The sequence below is a fragment of the Mastigoproctus giganteus genome, chromosome 6 (genome assembly GCF_048544385.1).
Source record: "Mastigoproctus giganteus isolate SK-2022 chromosome 6, ASM4854438v1, whole genome shotgun sequence".
Taxonomy (NCBI): domain Eukaryota; kingdom Metazoa; phylum Arthropoda; class Arachnida; order Uropygi; family Thelyphonidae; genus Mastigoproctus; species Mastigoproctus giganteus.
Genome location: NC_143580.1, coordinates 159,942,425 through 159,964,016, shown reverse-complemented (window position 1 = coordinate 159,964,016; position 21,592 = coordinate 159,942,425). Strand labels below are relative to the sequence as shown.

Below are 21,592 nucleotides of genomic sequence, written 5' to 3'. Positions count from 1 at the left end.
TTGACGAAAGCGGTTTGTTCTGGAAACGGCTACCAACAAAAAGCTTCATTTCTATTGAAGAAAAATCAGCTGCTGGGTTCAAAGCAGCCAAAGACCGTTTAACGTTACTCTTTGGATCAAATGCCTCTGGCGATTATAAATTAAAATTGTTATTAGTTTACCATTCAGAAAATCCGAGGGCGTTAAAAGGTAACATAAAAATGAATTTACCTGTAATATGGAAAGCAAATAGAAAAGCGTGGGTTACCAAGGAGTTATTTACTGATTGGTTTGTTAACCACTTTTGTCCTGAAGTAAAACGGTATTGTCAAAAAAACAACTTTGAAGAAAAAGCTCTTTTGTTGTTAGACAATGCTCCGGGACATCCTACTGATCTTAACACGTTGGACACATGCATTCCTGTCAAAGTTGTGTTTCTTCCAGCAAACACAACTTCCCTGATTCAACCATTGGATCAGGGAGTAATAGCATCATTTAAAGCTTATTATCTGCGTCGAACATTAAGCAGTTTAACTGAACTAGAGGATAAAGAGGAAATGACAGTTAAAACTTTTTGGAAAAACTACACCATTAAAAACGCAATTGAAAACATTGATAGTTCTTGAAAAGAAGTCACTAAGAAATGCTTAAATGGAGTTTGGCGCAAAATATGGCCAGAAGTTGTACTAGAAGAAGAAAATAACATCCAAGAAATTAGAAATGAAGTTATCCAGATGGTTCAATCAATAGGTTTCGAAAATGTCGATGAAGAGGATGTTAGAAATTTATTGAATGCAGAAGATGATGGTTTTTCAGTGGAAGATTTAGAAAACCTTGTTAGCAATGAAGACGACGTTAAAGAAGTTCCAGCCGAAAAAGTGTTAAAAAACCAAAGATTTAAAAAGGTGCTTAAATGACATTGAAAACGTTTTAAATTTTTTTAGTGAAAATGATCCTGATTTAGGAAGACGTATTATTGTTAAGCGATCAGTGAAATGCAATAACTCCGTATAGGCAATTGTTAAATGAAAGAGAAAAAGAGCATAAACAATCAACTTTAGACTCGTATTTTAAAATGTGATTTCACTTTGTATGTAAGTTGACTGTTTATTTAATAAAACTTTTCTTTGTCCGAAAAAAAAAAAAGCTTTTCATTTTCTTTACGTAGGAACGTATCCCTATTCTGGCCATAGTATTTTTACCTCTGAAAACGAAGTTTCGCTTAACGAAGTAATTTCGTGGAACGCATCCTATTCGTTATTCGAGGTATGCCTGTAATCTGTAAAATATCCAGCATTACAGGTCCTGATCAAAGTTTGTTCCCCATTCTCATCCAACACATCTTCTGGACAAACCTGTGCCATCACTTGTACTGTTGATTGCCAATCCATTGTTTCACTATTATCAGTTATAATTGTGTGAAACACCTCCTGTGTTGTTGACTCTGAAGCTGTTTTCCCCAAGTTTATGACAAAATTTGATACGAATTGCTGTTCCTTAACACCTACCATCTTACTCTGCTACAAAAATCACAAGGTGCACTCAAAAGAAACTTACTAATTGCACAAAGGCACAAAATTCTATTGGTATTAGCTCCAAGTGAATTAGTTCAGCAGTGTAAAATGCCACACAGCAATACTACAAGCAATCCAAGTGGCCAGATCAGAAAATTTTTGGCTTGCACTTTGTATGTCCTTCAGACAGCATATAAGGTCATTATAAAAGAACACCCATATTTGTATAAGCTGTAGTTTATTAAAAATTTTAAATCAGACAACAGCAGCAATTGTTTTCACAAAATATCAACAAACTAAAAGTTTCCTTGTTTATGCCAGTGTCAGTATCATAGTGGCATTAGTGTCGGTAAGATAGTGTCCATACAAGAGAAAGTTCAGCATTTGTGTTATGTGGAATGCGACTGTGCAACATAATTTTAGCCACAAAATATAGATGAGATCCTTTTGACCCAAAGCTATTTCTTGTTGATATAATCAGTTTAGAGAAATGGCAATGTTGAGAAGAAAAAATCACCAGGCAGACTGCATGTGGCAGATTGTTTGTTTGTTATTTGGTTTTTAGGAGCATTAGCAACTAAGGCCATATTGCTCCGGGAATATGCGGTGGTCATTCCCTGACCTTTCCGCATCCTCCGTATTTGGTAGTGATGGGCTCAAACCCCGGTCTAATCAAGAAGCGTGTGCGACGCACTGCTGCTCCTTCCCACCTGGCTACGGAGGCGCCCATGTGGCAGATGAAGTGGTTGAATGAATAGGAAAATCATTACAGAAAGTCAACTGAGTATCACAGTCTTACAAAATTCAGCTGACACAAAATTAAACTGATAATCCTAGGCAAGCAGAATGTGCAGCTCTCTTCATCATCATCATCAGCCATTTTCAATCCACTGCAGGATGAAGGCCTCTCCAGCAACTTTCCAGTTCCTTCTGTTTTGAGCACTGGCCATCCATTTACTACTCAAAAACTCATGAATTTCATCTATCCATCTCCGCCTTTGTCTTCCAGGTTTTCTTCTAGCTCCTCTTGGGTACCATTCTGTTATTTTCTTAGTCCATCTGTCATCATGTCTTCGAGCTATGTATCCTGCCCAAGACCATTTTAGTTCTTTAGTTTTGATAAGAATGTCCTTTACTTGAGTTTGCTGCCTAATCCATGTGTTTCTTTTCTTATCTAACAGTCTGATTCCCAATATAATTCGTTCCATTCTTCGCTGTGTAGTTCTTAGCTTCTCTTCCATTCTTTTGGTGAGTGCCCAAGTTTCACTTCCATAAGTCATGGTGGGGAGTATACATTGATTCATTATTTTACGTTTCAGACAAAATGGGATATTGCTCTTCAGTATGTGACTATATTTCCTGAATGCTATCCATCCAAAATTTATTCTTCTCTTGACTTCCAGCCATTTATCATTATTACAGCTAATAACTTGTCCCAGATAAGTATATGACTCCACCTTTTCAATTACTACTCCTTCAATCATTATTTCCCTTTCCGTGACATACTTGTTCATCATTACTTTTGTTTTAGCCATATTCATCTTTAGTCCAAAATCCTTACTAACTGTGCATAACTGATTAAGATTTTCCTCTAATTCTTTGGGATTGTGGCTTATGACCACAATGTCATCTGCAAATCGTAAATGGTTTAGGTACTCTCCGTTCACATTGACTCCTTTCTGCGACCAGTCTAATCTTCTGAAAGCTTCCTCAAGGGCAGCAGTAAACAGCTTCGGAGATATTGTGTCTCCTTGTCGAACTCCTTTCTCGATTTTAAATTTGCTACTGTCTTTGTCTAGTCTAATAAAGGATGTAGTACTCTCATATATTTTCTTCAAAATCATAACATATGGAGTATCTATGCCTTGTCTTTCCAGTGCCCGAAACATTGCCTTATGCTGTATGGAGTCAAATGCCTTTTCATAATCCACAAATGCCAGGCATAATGGTGTTTTATATTCATTTGCTTTCTCCATTAGCTGTGATATTACGTGAAGGTGATCCATAGTTGAGAATCCTGTCCTAAAGCCAGCTTGCTCTTTCGGTTGATTCTCATCAAGTATTCTTTCTAATCTGTTAGTAATGACCCTTGTGAACAACTTGTAGATATGGGATAACAAGCTAATTGGTCTATAATTTCCAATTTCTGATTTATCTCCTTTCTTATGCAGCAAAACTATGATTGCATTATTCCACTGCTTAGGCATCACACCTTTTCTAATGCACTTTGTGAAGAGCCTTGCCAGTTTTTGTGTTATGTCTCTTCCTCCCAATTTTAACAACTCTACAGTAACTTCATCTTCCCCCGGGGCTTTCCGATTCTTCATTTTCTTCAATGCATGTTCTACCTCATCAGGAAGAATATCGGGTATGTCGTATGTGTTGCTACTTTGCAATCCATCTTCCCCACTGCTGGTATCATTCCCTCGCTCCTTGTATAATTCTCTATAGTAGTCTTCTGCTATTTGAATTATGCCTTCTCTGCTGTTTATAAGTACACCATCGCTATTTCTTCAGTTTCAGTATCATTTGTCTTTCTGTATTACTGCTCATGGCTGCTGATTTAAATCCTTTGTTTTCCCTTAATGCTTGTTCTACTTTTTTTGTGTTAAATCTTCTTATGTCCTCTCTGGGTCTCTTTCTAATGGCTTTGCATAACTCAGTATACTCAATTTTCTCCCTGTCAGTGTTTTTCTTGCTCTTCATTTGTCGTCTTTGGTTCATCATGACAAGTGTTTCTTGACTAATTTTTTCTTCTTTGTATTTCTGTTTCCCTATAAGTTTCTTGGGCTTTATCATTTTCAGAAAGTTGTAATATTCCTCGTCGATATCTTGGTCCTGAGCAGTCTGCAGAAGCTCAAACTTGTTCTTAAGTTCCAGTGCATACTGCTTTTTCTCCTCCTCTGTTATTTCAAAGACCTTTGTATTATTTACTCGAGTCAGTTTTTTCCTTTCCTTTCCTACATCAAGTGTACATCTTACCATTCTGTGATCACTTCCAACATTTACCTTATTCAGGACGGTAACATCATTCACAATATATCTTCTGTTAGTGAGGATGAAGTCGATTTCATTAGTTGTTAATCCATTTGGACTCTTCCATGTCCACTTTCTGTTCACCCTTTTCTTGAAAAAAAGTGTTCATTACTGACATTCCTTGAGATTCTGCAAATTCCACAAGTCTTTCACCTCTTTTATTTCTTTCACCAATTCCAAAATTTCCTATAATTCCTCTTTCTGCGCTGTTTTGCCTTTATCCAACCTTAGCATTGAAGTCCCCCATAATAATAGTGTAGTGGGTTTTCTGCTCATCTAGAAGACTCTCAATTTCAGTGTACATTTCTTCAACCTATTCATCATCATGGCTCGATGTTGCTGCATAAATCATTATAATCTTCAGCTTGTACCTCTTAGAAATCTTGAGTATTAGTCTTGACACCCTTGGTGATGTACTTTTGAATTCCAAAATGTTGTTTTTAAAATCTTTATGGACCAGAAACCCAACTCCAACCTTCACTCCTTTCACTGTTTCCATTGGTGTACAGCAGATTTCCACTTGATAAACTTATAAGTGATTCATTTCTTCTTCTTGTTTCAGCCAAACCGATGATATTCCAATTCACATTTTCTAATTCCTTTTCCAGCTCTAATATCCTGTCTTCACCGATGAGTGATCATACGTTATAACAGGCCAAGTTCAATTTCCGTGCATGGCAGCCTGGTCGTACCCAGAAATTCTTAGCACCCCTCTGCTTCCACTCTGATCCTCTCGCTGCCGTAAGAGAGAGAGTGAAAGCTGCTGGGGACTGAGGGCCATTTGTATTGTTGTGCTCTCATTGCTGGAGGGTTTGGTCTTTTCCTCTTAGCGCTGACCAGGCGTTTTGAAGAGAACCACTCTACACATTCGTTGCCACCTAAGTGACGTAACAGGGCTTACCATTGAGAAGGTGTGCATGAGTGGATTTTAGGGAGGCAGGCCAACCGGACTGCCTCCCTAAATCTTCTGTAATAGAGAGATATTGGATCCATCAGTGTTTTAGGCTGAGTGTCTGATAACACACAGGATACCTGTTCCCCTCTAAGCCCCTCTCTTACTCTTAGAATTCACAGTGGTGTGAATTCTAGTATTCCTCTAATAATTCAATCCTCTCGTATAGTTTTACTGAATTAATTAAATTATCAATTTAATTAATTCAATTAACTCAATTTTTAATTGAAATATAGCCATAATTTCTTTAAGGCTCAGTATTTGTGTATAAGTGTGTTGATTTTCATTTGTACATGCTGTGTTTTCTGTTGAGCTTTGGTTCCAGCTTTGATTTCTCTTGGTTTGCATCATGCTGGAAGAGGGGTAAGCAGGATAATAATTTTTTTTGAATAATAACATTGTATTGTTATTCAAAAAAAAAAAAAAAAAAAAAAAGCTGAAAATATAAGTGTACTAATATGTACATATATTTTTTAATTAAATACAGTGGGTGACACTTTTTTCATTTAGTTTATAAAAATTGATTTTTTTTTTTGATAAAGTATAGAAAATTGTTTATATTACTAATATTTATTTATTATCCAATACAGTATATACAAGTAACCCCCACTTAACACTGATAATTCGTTCGGGAAAAACAGAGCGCTAAGCAAGTACCGTATTCCCATAAGGTTATATATGTATTTGTGAGTTGCGGTCAGTGCAATAGGATATTTCCTAATCAATAATAAACAGTAGTGAAAAGAAGCACAAATATCGGTCAAAATATTTAATATTCAAATATTTGAACAAATAAAATATTCTGCATTGCCTACGTATATAATTATGTGGTAACTACTTACATATCAAAATTAAACTTAAAATTCCAATTAAAATCAGGAATTTAATTGATCTAAATTGATTTAATTTAACTGATCAATTTAATCGAAAAATATGTCGATTTTGGGTTGTACTTTGGCCCACTTCCCACCCAACAATAAAGTCAATCGATCCTTCATTGCTTTGAAACCTTGCATGTTTTTTTCTTCTTTCAATATCAAACTTCTTTTATGCATTCATTTCCAAAAATGTCCTGCTTTATCTATGTTAAAAACTTGTTGAGAAGTATAACATATAATACCCCTCTTTAATAATTTTAACAAGTTCTTTTTTGAAAGTTTCGACTCCTTGATCTGCACTTGCGGTTTCTCCCTGGATTTTAAATCAATTCAACCAGCCCTTACTAGTTTTAAAATTGGTTCCATATATATATATATATATTTTTTTAGGTGAGTTCAAATCGTAATAGGTTAATCTCACTCACTCACTCACTCACACTCTCTCTATAATATTTAACTTAACTGAATTCTGCATTGGATATTATCTTCAATAAAATTAGTTAAAGTCTTTCCATTTCAATTCTAATAGCCGGCCTAGCCCTAGTTGCTTGCAGTGGAACAGCTGTCTTTCCCGTTGCTAAAATTATAATTGTAATTTTTTAAAATTGTTCTTACAGTTAAACTTGCCAGTCCTAAATTATGGCACACATCCACTTGTCATTGACAGGAATTGATTCGCTTCAAAACGTCTAATTTAATTTTCAAATTCAGGTCTTTTTCTTACATTTATAGTTCGTATTGACTCCAGACGTTGTTGCTTTTCATTCTTATCTGCCATTATTAACTCTTCAAAAATGTAATTGCATTGATTGCATTACTTATGATACGTTAGAGTAAACTGTCCGTTACACACAATGCCTAATATTGTACTGAGTGATGACTAGACTTTGGATAAATGCATATAACACAAATATTACAAGCAATATACTTGATAATTTTTTTAAAATGTTGATCTCGGAATACATAACAAGTCACTGTGCAGCAATTAAATTAGCGTACAAGAAAATTTCACTGAGCGTGGGAAAATTTCTCAAGTAGGCATGGGAAATGTTTTAATGCTATTTTGCTATTCATTCTCAAGCTGTCGACTCCATCAAATGAAACAATTTCGTTAAATATGTCAAAAATGCAATCTGTAAAGGAACGTTATAGTGATTTGTGACAGTGTTATAGTCAGATATGGGTTATAATATAAGAACAGCATTACAGCAAATCAGCATAAAGCGAACCGCGTTATAAAGAAGGCTACTGTTTGTTTGTTTGTTATTAGGAGCATTAGCAACTAAGGCCATATTGCTCCGAGGAATATGCGGTGGTCGCTCCCTTGACCTTATCTGCATCCTCCGTATTTGGTGGTGACGGGCTCGAACCCCGGTCTAACAAGAAGCATGTGCTACGCACTACTGCTCCTTCCCACCTGGCTGCGGAGGCGCCAGTAAAGAAGGCCTACTGTATAGTACTCTATATACATAAGTACAATTTAAACACATATCAACCAATTTCAGCATTGAAATTTTAAAAAAATAATAATAAAATAAAGAAAAAACACATTATAAACATACAGTAAGTCCCCAACTTAAGTAACTTCAACACTTAACGTAAATTTTCACTCAATTTTTTTTTTTTTTTTTCCAATTGTAAAATTTAAAACAGTAAAAAAAAAAATAATAATAAATAAACAAGCAAGCAATAATGACGAACACGGCATGAAAAAATTGCACAAGTGAGATTCGGAGTAACAGGCTTAAAAATAGGAATGAAGAGAAGATTCTGAAAATTTGTTTTTTTTTTTTTTTTATATGACTGAACATTTCAGTGAAGGGGGGACTCACTTCACCTTAATAATATAAAAACTCACAGAATTCCAGCTATCGGTATTATCGCAAATGCAATAAGATAGAGTTTACTACCCGTATAATGAATTATAATGAACCGCAATAACAGAAAAGCCCAATAAAACGGAAGCTGTAAATTGTCTTTATTATTTTATGGCAGTGACCTCCAGAAATGTGTTTTAGTAAAATGTGAGCTCGTGTGAGGTGATGATAGTGTTTCCCCCTTTACCCTGTGAAGTTTTTTACAGAAAATTTCATTCTGACTGTTATCATGGTGCTGACTAAGAGAATAAATGACAACGGTACTAGTAAATCTACCAAGAAAAGGAAAGCGATTGATTTGGATCGGAAAATTAAAATAATAAGGATGTATGAAAATGGTCAAACATTAACAAGTATCGCACACAATTTAGATTTGTCAGTGTCAACAGTGAACACAATAATAAAAGACAAAGACAGAATACGAGAAGCAGTGAAGGGAGCAGCACCAATGAAGTCAACTATAACAACAAAAGAAATACATATCATTTTTTTACAGTACAATAACATGCATTTTTTTTTTCTTCCTTTTATGTTTTCTTTTCTTATGTGCCACTCCGGCTACTTCACAGCTGTCCCCAGATAAAGTTTTAATTAAACTCCATTATTTGGGTACCACTTATCTCCACTCAGTGGGCATGGTCATCAAACAGAGTGATTGTATGGCCGAGTTCCGTGACTGGGTGATTATTGTGCAGGCATTTTCTTTCTGAATGTTTTGTGTCATCGAGGAGGGGAGGTGCTTAGCTTAGGTAGGGTGTTTATCTCCCCCATCCTGCTGTTTTAAAATCAGAAAACGAGTTCCCGATTTAAAAACAGCAGCAAGTGGGGGGAAAAACACCCTAGGCATATCAACCTAGGAGGACAGTGGGCGGGGAAAGCAGTGAGTGATGACACCTGCCAATCACTGCTTTGTTTCTGTTCGTTTGTCAAAATTGGACTAGTACCCAAGATCTGGAGTTATATATATACAAAGGGTACTAGGAAAGTTTTGCAATACAGCTTTGTTTATTTAATTTTTTCAAAGTAATTTCCTCTACATTCAATACACCTCTCCATCCTCCGAAACCAATCTTTAAACCAGTTCTGCCAAGTTCCACTAGGGAGTAAAGCACACTCGTTGTCCCAAGCCCGAAGAAGGTCCTCATCACTGGAAAACCGCCTCCCTTCATTTTCACATGCGGGAACAGTGCAAAGTCGCAGGGAGCAAGGTCTGGACTGTAGGGAGGGTGCTCGAGAAGTTTCAGTCCTGTCGTGGTCAAATATTCGGTGCAGGCTTTGGCGCGGTGAGCTGCAGCATTATCGTGATGGAGGTACCAGGTGTCCATTCTTGACTTTGGCCGCAGGTTCTTCATAGATCCAATGACTTTAGGCAGGCATTGTTCAGTATACCACTTAGCTGTGACTGTCTTCTGCGTGTCCAAAACGACACGTTCCACAATTCCACTCGATTTGAAAAATACAGCTATCATTTTCTTCTTTACAGATCGGGATTTTCTGACAATTACGGGTGTGTCGTCATCATCAAAGACCCAAACTTTGTTTTGAGCCTTGGTCGGCAGATCGTAATAGTACAGCCAAGTCTCGTCACCTGTCACGATGTTGTTCACATACCGAGATTGTCCCTTATCAAACTTTTTTAACATCTCCCGGCACCAAGTCACACGTCGTGTCATCTGCTCTTCAGTCAGTTGATGCGGCACCCAGAGAGAACAATGTTTCTTCACGTGCAAATGATCTTGCAGAATCGAACGAACTGCTGGTGCATTTAGGCCCAAAGTATCCTCTATCTGTTGGTAGGTCACTCACGTTTTCGTCAAGCATTTTCCTCACAGCAGTAACGTTTTCCTCCGTAACTGACGTTCGTGGCCTTCCCGGCCTCTCCGAATCCTCCAGAGTGAAATTTCCCCTTTGGAATTCTCTATACCACCTGAATATCGTTGTACGATGTGGACAATCATCATCTAGTGCAAGAGTCATTTCTTCTAAGCACTGGTCTATGGTTAAACCACGCACGAAATTATACCGCAAAACTGTCCTTATCTCATTTCGTGACCACGATGCCATCGCAAGCACTTTACACTCTCACTACTAATGAATAACTGAGCCCATCGACTTGGCGCGGTGGCTACTATGCACGTATGAACATGTCTCAACATGCAGCAACAAGCAGCTTCCTGTGATTCATTGTTGCGTCATATTGCAAAACTTTCCTAGTACCCTTTGTATATATATATATATATATATATATATATGAGAGGCATTCAAAAAATAAGTTACACCTGCTGCCATCTCTTGGTATAACTGCACAACAAATGTGGCACCTGTGCGGAATGGAATTCATATCGTGCACCTCCTAGTAGGTGAGTTTTGTTGATGTAGTGGTAACAGTTGTGTAGGATCAAGCATTCATAATGGCACATCAGCAAGAATGTTAGTCCAAGTTTGAGGTATGCAGAATGGTATGATTTTTGTAGGCGAAATGTCTGAATTTTTCCGAGATTCACTGTGAAATAATGACGGTGTATGGGGAAAATGCAATGTCAAAATGCCATGAAAAACAAGAGCCTTGAAAAGTTAAGCAAAGGTGTTCTCATTTAAGACAATGCCACGCCACACAATGCAAGCACAACACAACACTTGCTCCAAAGTTTTGGATGGGAGGTATGGCAACATCCCCCGTACAGTCCCAATCTTTCGCCTTGAGACTATCACATCTTCGGCAAGCTGAAAGAACATATGGGGGGGACAGCGATTTGCAAATGAAGAGCAGGTGCAAACAGCAGTTTGATGGTGGCTGAATGACTAAGGAGTAGATTTCTATCATCAGGGAATCGAACCTTAAGTCACACGTTCTGAGAAGTGTTTACACCAACTCAGTGCCTATGCAGAAAATTAGTGCAAGGTATGTGCTTTCTATTGCATAATGTTACATACCTCTCAATAAATGTCTCTTGGGCTATAATAGTCAAGAGTAACTTATTTTTTGAATTACCCTCATATATAAAAATGGTTATATATTTTTATAACTAATTTTTATATATATATATATAACTAATATAAAAATATATAAGTAATATATAAAAATATATAAATAATTAATTGAAAAATATATAACTATTTTTCTTCATTCTTCTGGGGATATGTGGTTTTGTAATTTTGGCATAACAGGGATATAGTAGCAATATTTTATTAGTCATTCCCGAGTCACGTAAAACTCGACTTATGGAACGTACCTCTTACGTATGTCGGGGACTTACTGTACTGACCTATTTAAAAAATTTCTCCAATGTTTCTGGTTTTAAATCCTTAGCAGTTAAATTTTCAATACATTTTTGTAACCAGTACAATAATTTGCAGTCTTCACTTTTCCCTCCCTTAAGTTCTAATGCACTCTGTAACACTTCAGATTTCCTAATGTGGCCATTGGCATAAATATTCAGACCTTGATATCTTTGTTATCAGAATTTATTTTCCTCAGTGTCAGGTTTATCTGGTATAATTCCATCAACTATATCCTCTACTGATAGATCATCTGTTGTCAGAAGATTTTCATCAAATTTTACCCACTCGTCGAAATTGTGTAATATTAAATGAATTATTGGTATACTCTGTTGGCACTGCACTACTGTCTTCAATATTTATCACAACATCTGGCTGAATAAATCTGGGTTTAGGAAAACAGTTTTTGATTATTTGTTCGAAAATTAAATCCCAAGCACTAACCACCATACATACTGCATCTAAGAAGTTAATTGTTTTTGCTATGTCCTTAGTTTAGGCATTGTTGCTTTCTTCAATTTCTGCAATAATTTTTCAATGCATTGCACTCCTGTACAATGCTTTGGAAACCTTTATGATCCCTTGATCCAAAAGTTGCACTATGGACATTGTATTCGCTAGAAGAAATATGAGTTTTATGTTGTTCGACTGCACATTTGGATGAGCTGTACAGTTATCTGAGGTAAGTATAATTTTTTTTTACTGACATGCGATAATTCTCTGTTCCATTCCTTCAGAAAGTCAATGAAAATATGAGATGTCATTAATGCATTTGTGTTGCTCATATTCAACTGGTAGGTTTTTTTGTCCCTCTGAAGACATGTGGATGCTTACTTTTCCCAATTATGAAAAGCTTTTTTTATATTGTCGCTGTCATATTGCACATAAGATAGTATGTCTTATGTGCAATAAGACATACATAGTATTATCTGTAATGTGGCTCTGGGGGGAGGATCCCCGAACTCCACGTCAGGCAATGTGATGAATACAAAACCCTGAAAAGGCCAGCCAGATTTATGTAGGTTAGTGAGTATTTGTGAAGTGTTAGTGTGGGTTATATTGGTTGTGTAGTTCATTCAGCCTCTTAGCTTAGGGGCTTGTGTTTTTGCACAGAAACCTCTAGTTTACCATCCAGCACCATGAGGAGGTGGTCTAGGCAGTAGGGAGCATGAAGCACTGGCAGGGCAAACCCTGTGGTAGCCAAAGCTAGATAGGGAAAAAGTGAAATTGTGAGAAAAAAGTGAAACTGTGAAAGGAGTAATGAGGGGATAGGAAGTAGGGCAGAGGGTGAAAGTGGTAGAAGAATAGAGGAGAGCAGTAGTGAAGGCACCTGCCTGGTTAAAGGAAGGGACAGAAGAGAATCTCCCAGGTCAGGATGCCCATCCTGCTCTGGGAGTGGGATGTGATAGCAGGTGGTGGGGTGACCCACCAGATGGAGGAAAGGGTGCTACACCGGTTGGGGAGTGGGTGGAGTGAGATAACAACCAATCCGGGTGGTAGGAGTGAAAGTTCATGGGGAAAGAGATTCCTATGTTGGAGTGCCTATATTGGTGCTCTATCACACACTGGCCAGGGAGCAAGTTGTGCTTGCCAGTGTCTGCATCCCGCACCAAGCTGGCTAAGTAGCCAGCTTGATGGGCAGAGGGCCATCTGCCCATCCTCCTATCTGACAGGGGGGGGGAAAGGAGAGAAAGATGCACAATCTCATACACTTAATTCCCATTCACACTCTGCTTCCATTCTCTTTTTTGTACTTTTTTTTTACATTTTATACATTTAATTTTTTTTTTTTTTTTTTTTTTGTTAAATTGTTTTCGTACATTCATCTTTCTCGCACCAGGGTGGGAATGCAATGGTGTGCAATGTAATTTCAAATATAATACTTTAAAATTAACTTAAGACAGAATAATTAAAGTTTAAAAACAACTAAAATAAGAGTTAGTATTAATAACAATTAATAAAAATTAGAATTTGTTCCTTCTCACTGACACCCATGCTTCCATTCATTACATAAGTACAGCACTTTTTCTTTCTGCTATTTTCAGCTGTCAAATGTTCATTTCTGAATAATAAAGTACACTCAGGCATTGCTCTGAAATAGACACAGTTTCACTAAGTGCTGAAATTTAGTCCTGACTAAATAATTATTTAGTCAGGACTAAATTTTTCCAATAAATTAGGTAAGACATTTTCCACTCATTTTTGTGCTGAACCTGTATCTGAGTTTAATTTTTCTCCATAGAGTTTTTTTCCCTAATTCATGGGATTTTCTATTCTTTAAAAGTTTACACAAAAGAGACTGTGAAACAGCAAGTTTCAATGCAGCTTCTCTGACTAAATTTAGGTAAGATTATCATAAGCACTTAAAAACTTTGTTATTTTCATTTGAACTTAAATCTCTACAACATTTATGCAACATTTCTATTCTAAGAAAAAATAAATAACTGTTTAATTCTCAATGGATATCAATTGCAAACTGAACTATTCACGGAGAGCAGACAGTGGATACAGTATTGCACATATACAGTGAGATCATGTGGTCACTTGTGGGAAAACTTAAATGTTTGGACAGTGCAATTAAACACCAATAACTTATCATACATAGTTGATAAACTTCACAACGGTGGGTCTGATTGCTCATTTCCCCACCTAGATAGCAAAAGTATAATTTTCATGATTGTTTACTTGCTTTTGTTCACAGGCACACTCAACCTTTTCCAGAAAGCTACAACTACAGACATGTGGCAGGGATTAGGAGTTAAAAAGGTACTGGTCGCAAACGTTATTTAGCATGGTCATGGTTGTAAATAATTGATAAATTTCTAACTTATACACAATTTAGATGGAAGACATATTTCTCCTAACTGAAACGAAAATTAATAAAAATAAATGGTGGTATGATCATATAAAGTGGCAGAATAAAAACATAATATAAATGGTTTTGGATTTTCATTTTTGATTATAAGAGGTTGATAAAAATAACCAGCATTCACTGTATTATTTATTATTATTATCCAATATAGCACTGAAATAAAATTATAAAGTGCACCATTATAAGCTATTTTTTGCCTTTGGTTTTTTTTTTTTTTTTTATCAAAAATACTGAATGATGTATTTTTCTTTGCAGAAATGTGCCCTTTTTGACATGACCAAAGTGACAACATGCCTGAGATTAAAGGAATTGGTGTACTGTACTTTAACACCCTGCAATGCTGGGTGGCCACTGAACATTTGTTACTATGAGTGGGGAAATGACAATAAGTATCTTGTACCATACACTGTTTGGTATGACATCTTTGTCACATCACAAAGCAGAAATTGTCATAAGGTTTTTACAGTTATGCATGTTTTAAATTACTTTGCAATTAAACTTTTATTCTCCATGGTTTCCTTTCCTCTTGTACACATATACATAAAGGGTTATACTGTATGACATATCACAAATACTGCTGGCTGGTTTTTGCCACAACACAATTTTGCAAAATTTATGTTACATGAGTTGCAAATCATTGTGCATTATTTTCCTAATACCATCTATAAATATATCTCTGTTGAAGAGACTGATAAAAGGTTAAAATTTATTGTTCAATGTTATTCAATATACAGTACACTTTACAGGTAACAAATGCATATTATATAAACCCATTGACTATATGCATTGCTGTTTTAACGCCATATAAATTATTTACTGTACTCAAAACTTGATCCAATCTATAGTGCATTTGCAATAATGATAAAGTATCCAAATTGCCTAAGAAAAATAAAGATCAGTTAAATAAAACAGTACTAAAAAGATTTTGCAAGCTGAATATTTAACTTTGGTTTGTAAGTTTCTGTAATAAACACATTGAATTACTACATTAAATTTCTCAATTTTTAAAGTGAAGATATTCTTATAGATCAATATTTTTATACCTGCTTTTGATTTAAATTGAGAGAGGTAATTTCAGGCTTCTGGGCACATGACTTTGTCCAATCAATAGGAAGAATATTGCCAAAATTCCCAGTTAGTGTCCACCACATTCTGTAATAAATGATTATTAACATTTTAATAAGTCATCAAAATTCAAGAAACCCTGCTTATTTTCTGCAATTTAAAAATTTTTAATTCACAAAACGGCATATTTACTTATAATAAAGTTGTTTAATCTGAAACTGCCCCTGAAATACGAAGAAATGAAATCTTTTTCTAAAAAAAATGCATTACAACACTACAAAAATACCCAGCCAGTAGAATAGCCAGAGGGGAGAAGTGCAGGTTTTGCCAGTAACCTTTCAGCCTAGCTTTACTTCGTTTAAAATTTTCAAAATATAAAAACTGTTTCTTTTCTGGGCTTTCTATTCTCTAATTAGTTTTTGTTTTAGGATTAAATATCCCTTTTTAGGCATATTCACAAATGGGTAAAGTGCCAATTAGCTTCAGGATGTCCATCATGTTCATCCACATAAGAACTTTACTTATAATGAATGGATTTTCATAAATTTTATATGGTGCTCTTTTTAAATACATTTATTGAGGTATTCCTAATTTCATTAAAATTGCACAATAAGAATAGTTTTATTTCATATATATCATGGGTTATCCATATACACTGCCCTAGCATTAATATCTGGACACCCACCAAGTGAAAGCTGGTCACGTCCTACCCAAGCACCACATTTCAGACAACTATAAATGGTCATAGCCCTTCGAGGAGATAGTGATAAGGTGCTACATAAAATGGATGTGTGAAATGGGACTTTTTTTTTTTGGCTGATGCTGTATAGGCTTGCTTTCTTGTGTCATATGCCTATGGTAATGCTAATAAGCAATCAGTCTGTACATGACATTTCAAAAGCACTGAAGATCCCTAGGTCAATGAGTGGTGATGTCATCTGCACATGGAAATGGTGCTGAAACCATCATGAAACAACTTTAAATCTGATAAAACCTGACAGAAGAGCTGAAGTTACAAAGAATCATCTGCTCAGAATGCAGATCAATGTTGTCACAGCACATAGGCCAGCACTAGTACAGTGCGAAGGATGCTGCACATCATGGGTTATCTGATTGTGCAGCCACCCACAAGCCACTGCTCACTCCGACTAATCCCAGACCCATCAAGCTTAGCGTAAAGCCCACTGTTCTTGGATGGTAAACCAACAGAAAGTTGTGCTTTGGACTGACAAATCATGGTACATGGCCTACCAGTCTGAATAGTCATGCCTAGCTAGGTGCAGTGGATGACCAGAGAAAGCTACCTGCTGGATTGTATCACCCAACAATAAAGTTTTTTGGAGGTAGTGTGATGGTGTGGGACTATTTTTCATGGTTTTTCAATGGTTCCTGGCCATTGAAACCAGGAACCATTGCTTTTTTTTGGATAAAAATGTGAATGCTAAGGTCTGTCTGCATGTCCTGGGCAATAATGCATTCCCTACATTGTGAATGGAGGTCAGGGAAGGTCAATACCTGCATCAGCAGGAAGATGCTCCATGTCATACCACTTGTGCTATGATGAACTGGTTTGAGAACAAGAGGATTAAAAAGTTGGATTGGCTGGCCCAGAGCCCTAACCTCAAACCTATAGGACTGAGGTCAGAGCTCAATACTGTCAATATTATCCTCAGGGGTTAATAATATCCTCCACGAGAGGTAGTAGAATCTATAGTACTTAGTACCATGCATGGAAGTTGAGAAGATATTTGTTGACATTACACTTGAACTTCTGTAGATTGTAATTTTCAGGAAATACGTATGAAAGGAAGTTGTTCCAGAAAATGGAAGTTGAATGAATAAATAAGGAAAATGAAAAGTTCGTTCTGTGAGTTTGAATTTGGAAAGTAAAAGGATGTTGACTAGTTGCAGCATGTGTTCTGACTGCTTTGAAAGAGAGAGAGAGAGAGAGGGGGGGGGGATTCAACAAGCCAACTCAAAAGAACAGTATCCATGACACATCTATAGATATCTATAGAAAAAGTATCTATAAGTATCTAAGTAAAAAAAAGCATCAAAAAGTATCTAAGTAAAAAAAGTATCAAAAATTATCTAAGTAAAAAAAGTATCAAAAAGTACCTAAGTAAAAAAGTATCAAAAAGTACCTAAGTATCTATAGAAAAAGCATACGGCAAAAACAGAATGTCTATGAGACAAGTGGAGACACTTGGTTAGAGATATGTCATTAATTAACTAATTATCCTCTTTTGAATGGAATCTAGAAGCCTGAGAGAGAGAGGTTCTGGAGGCATCACCCAGATGTGGCAACAACATTCCATGGTAGGGCAGATTTGCAATTTGTACAGAATGAACAGCTGTTTGGAAGAAAAGTAATGGCAAGAGTGTAAGAGAAAACCATTATTTAGATGCAGGGGAAGCCATATTTGTAATGTGCTTATGCTGAGAGAGAGAGAGAGATCAGAAGTCACAGTAATACCCGATAGAGATATATGGGCTTGCTTAGAAATCATTGTCATCAAAGATAAACATAAGAGCAGAAGAATCCTTTTTTTGTGAGATATAAGACAGGAATGAGTTTTAGGATTGAAATAAACTAAGTTATCTCTGCCTCCACTGGAGAATTACCTGGAGATCAGCATTTAAGGATTTGATAGTGGATATTCGAGAAGTTGAAGCAGTTTGAGCAGGGCACGGTTTCGCAAACTGGAAGGTGAAATGCAATGTGCTGTTATCAGCAAAACTATGGATATGATTTCTGGTCAATGGAAGGTCATTAATATACAACAGGAAAAGAGTGAGAGAGAGAGAGAGAGAGAATTCAACCTTGGTGAATACAAGCATTAGTGGAGAAGTTAGAAGACAGAGAGCCATCTATCATCACCCACAGCGAGCAGTCAGAGAAAACTGGATACCCAATTACAAAAATCAGTTGGCAAAACATAAGATGGAAGCTTATTCAGAAGACTTAAGCCAAACATGATCAAAAGCCTTTGATATTTCAAGAGAAATTGCTTGAGTTTTACCAAACATTCCATTGAATTTGTCCATAGATGGGTAACATATGCCAGAATATTACCAGTGGATCAGCACTGACAGAATCAATACTGGCAATTGTTGATCAGATGCAAAGTTTCTAGATAGTTTAAGAGTTGGTGGTTAATTGATTTCTCCGTTACTTTAAAATGAGTAGAAGTAATTGCAATGGAAGAGATTTGTCACTCTTTAGGAACTGGCAGGATATGAGCTAATTTCCAAGCAGAAGGAAAAACACTGATAGAATAAGAAAGTAATAAAAAGGTGACACAGAACAGGAGTAAGTTCAGGAGCACAGGTTTTGAATAATAATTGGAGAAATATCAGAACCTGGAGCTTTCTTAGCATCAAGATTGATCAAAATCCTTCTGACATCCTTTTTACGGAAGACCACAGGAGGCACTGAATAGAGTGTGCTGGAAACGGCGGAAGGTGGTTTACCCAGATCAATACACAAGTTGGAATCAAAATAGGATGTAAGCAGGTCAGCTTTATCTTTGGCTGAAGTGGCAATTGAACCATTTGGTTTTGACAGATGGTGGGAACAGAGAAGGGCAAAAGTTGCGACCAATAGCTTTTGGCAAGGGACCAAAATGCTTGGCTATCATTTGGACAAGAAACAAGTTTTCTACTCTTAGCTTGTTCAAAATCTAGTTTGGACTGATTAATAACTGCTTTACAATTGTCGCGAGCTTTGGTGTGGGCAAAAAATGAACCTGGAGATTTGGAAAAAAGCCAATTATGATATGCCACATTTCTCACTTGAACAGCCTTAACACATTTATTGGAAAACCAAGGTTTGGATAAAAAATGAGATTTCAAGGTGGAGTATGGAATAAAGGATTCCATCCCTACAAGAATAATTTTACTGACACGATCTGAGCAAAAAATGACATCAGAAGTTTTGAAACAGTAATCTGATCAAGGAAAAGAAATCTCTCAGATCATCCCATTTTGCATTCTTGTAATGTCAAATAACATGAGTATGAGAATGGCAATGAGAGAAAGGCTCCAATGGAGAAGAGACCATCATCAAGTTGTGATCTGAGGTGCATAGGGAACCACTCACCTCGACAGTCTACTTAGAAAGGTTGTTTGTGAGAAAGAGATCAAGCGTGTTGGCTGCATGGTTAGGATTGTCTGGTATTCTGGTAGTAAATGAACAATCCGTGCGCAATCATTGTAAAAGCCTCAGCATCTCGACCGGCTGGGTCTATGTTACTAGAAAATGGAAGTCAGCTAGAGTTGTGAATGTTAAAATCACCAAGGAAAATTACCTCACTGTTAGGAAAGTTGGACTGGAGAAAGTAAAGTTTCAAAGAGAGGAGGTCAAAGAGTTCCAAGTGATTAGTGGAGTTGGGAGAATGATAAGAGGCAACAGATGAATTTGACAGAATGTGGTAGAGAGATTTTAAGCCAGAGAAGATAGAAAACAGGACATTCCATATTACTAAGTCTCTGAAAGTGAATATCAGAACGAACATATGCAGAAGTATATCCTTTCAAGTGTAAGGAATCATAGAGCGAATAATTCGGACAACTGGGATGAACAGTGGTTGAATTAACCAATGACTGAGATTCTGTCAGAAAAAGTACATGGGGTTTGACAGACTGTAAGTGGAAATGGAAATCATTTGGATTTGAACTGAGACATTTGTGAAATGAACAAAAAGTGTTTGGGAGGTTTAGATTTCTTAGCAGATGAGTTTGCCCTGTTAGTTTGATAATTCATGCAGTATTCAGTAGTAAGAAAAGGTGGGGGACATGCTGTATGAAGTAATGAAATTTTTGGATATGGCATACACATGGTAAGAATATACCCATAGTTCTCTTTAACAAACATGGCCTTGACAATGCCCCCCATACACACTACTGTATGGGGAGCATTGTCAAAGCATAACGCTGATAATTTGTTCCGTAAAAACAGAGCACTAAGTGAATCCGCGCTAAGCAAGCTCCACATTCGCATAAGGTAACATATGTTAAGTTGTGGTCGGTGTCATAGGATATTTCCTAATCAATAATAAACGATAGTGAAAAGATGCACAAATGTCGGTCAAAATATTTGACCGACATATAAAATATTCTGCATTACATACATATATAATTATGTGGTAACTACTTACGTATCAAAATTAAACTTAAAATTCCAATTAAAATCACAAATTTAATTGATCTAAATTGATTTAATTGATGAATTTAATCATAAAAAATGTGTCGATTTTGGGTTGAACTTTGGTCCTCTTCTAAATAAACTAAAAGGGGTATTGATTTTAAATCCCCCGCAGTGTTACCACCCAACAATAAAGTCACCCGATCCTTCGCCGCTTTGAAACCTGGCATGTTTTTTCAATGTGAAACTTCTTTTAGGCATTCGTTTCCACAAAAGTCCTGCTTCATCTACGTTATAAACTTGTTGAGAAGTATAACACATAATAACCCTCTTCAATAATTTTAACAAGTTCTTTTTTGAAAGTTTCGGCTCCTTGATCTGCACTTGCGGCTTCTCCCTAGATTTTAAATATATTCAACCAGCCCTTACCAGTTTTAAATGGTTCCACTTTTTTTTTTTTTTTAGGTGAGTTTTCTTCAGATCATCATATTGGCTAATCTCTCTCTCTCTCTCTCTCTCTTTTTTTTTATAATATTTAACTTAACTGAATTCTGCATTGGACATTATCTTCAATAAAATTAGTTAAGTCTTTTCCATTTCAATCCTAATAGCCGGCCTAGCCCTAGTTGCTTGCAGTGGAACAGCTATCCTTCCCGCTGCTAAAATTAATTCTTTATTTTTTTATAATTGTTCTTACAGTTAAACTTGCAAGTCCTAAATTACGGCACACATCCGCTTGTCGCTGACGGGAATCTATTCGCTTCAAAATGTCTAATTTAATTTTCAAATTCAGTCTTTTTCTTACATTTATAGTCTTCGTACTGCGCCCAGATGTTGCTTTTTCATTCTTATCGGCCATTATTAACTCTTCAAAAATGTAACTGCGTTGGTTGCATTAATTACGATACAATGTTCAAGTAAACTGTCCGATACGCACGATGTCTAATACTGTACTGAGTGATGACTAGACTTCGGATAAATGCATATAACGCAA

The 21,592-nt window shown here is 36.4% G+C and overlaps 1 protein-coding gene across 2 annotated transcripts in view; it reads right to left on the bottom strand.

Annotated features, from left to right (window-relative positions):
• The window catches only part of LOC150084701 (fasciculation and elongation protein zeta-2-like), a 215,114-nt gene that overhangs the window by 164,959 nt on the left and 28,563 nt on the right, over window positions 1-21,592 (bottom strand). For both annotated transcript variants that reach the window (XM_090375435.1, XM_090375436.1), the window contains exon 2: window positions 15,431-15,539. In XM_090375435.1, the coding sequence (XP_090231561.1) occupies window positions 15,431-15,539 (109 nt within the window). The remainder of the gene's footprint in view (window positions 1-15,430; window positions 15,540-21,592) is intronic.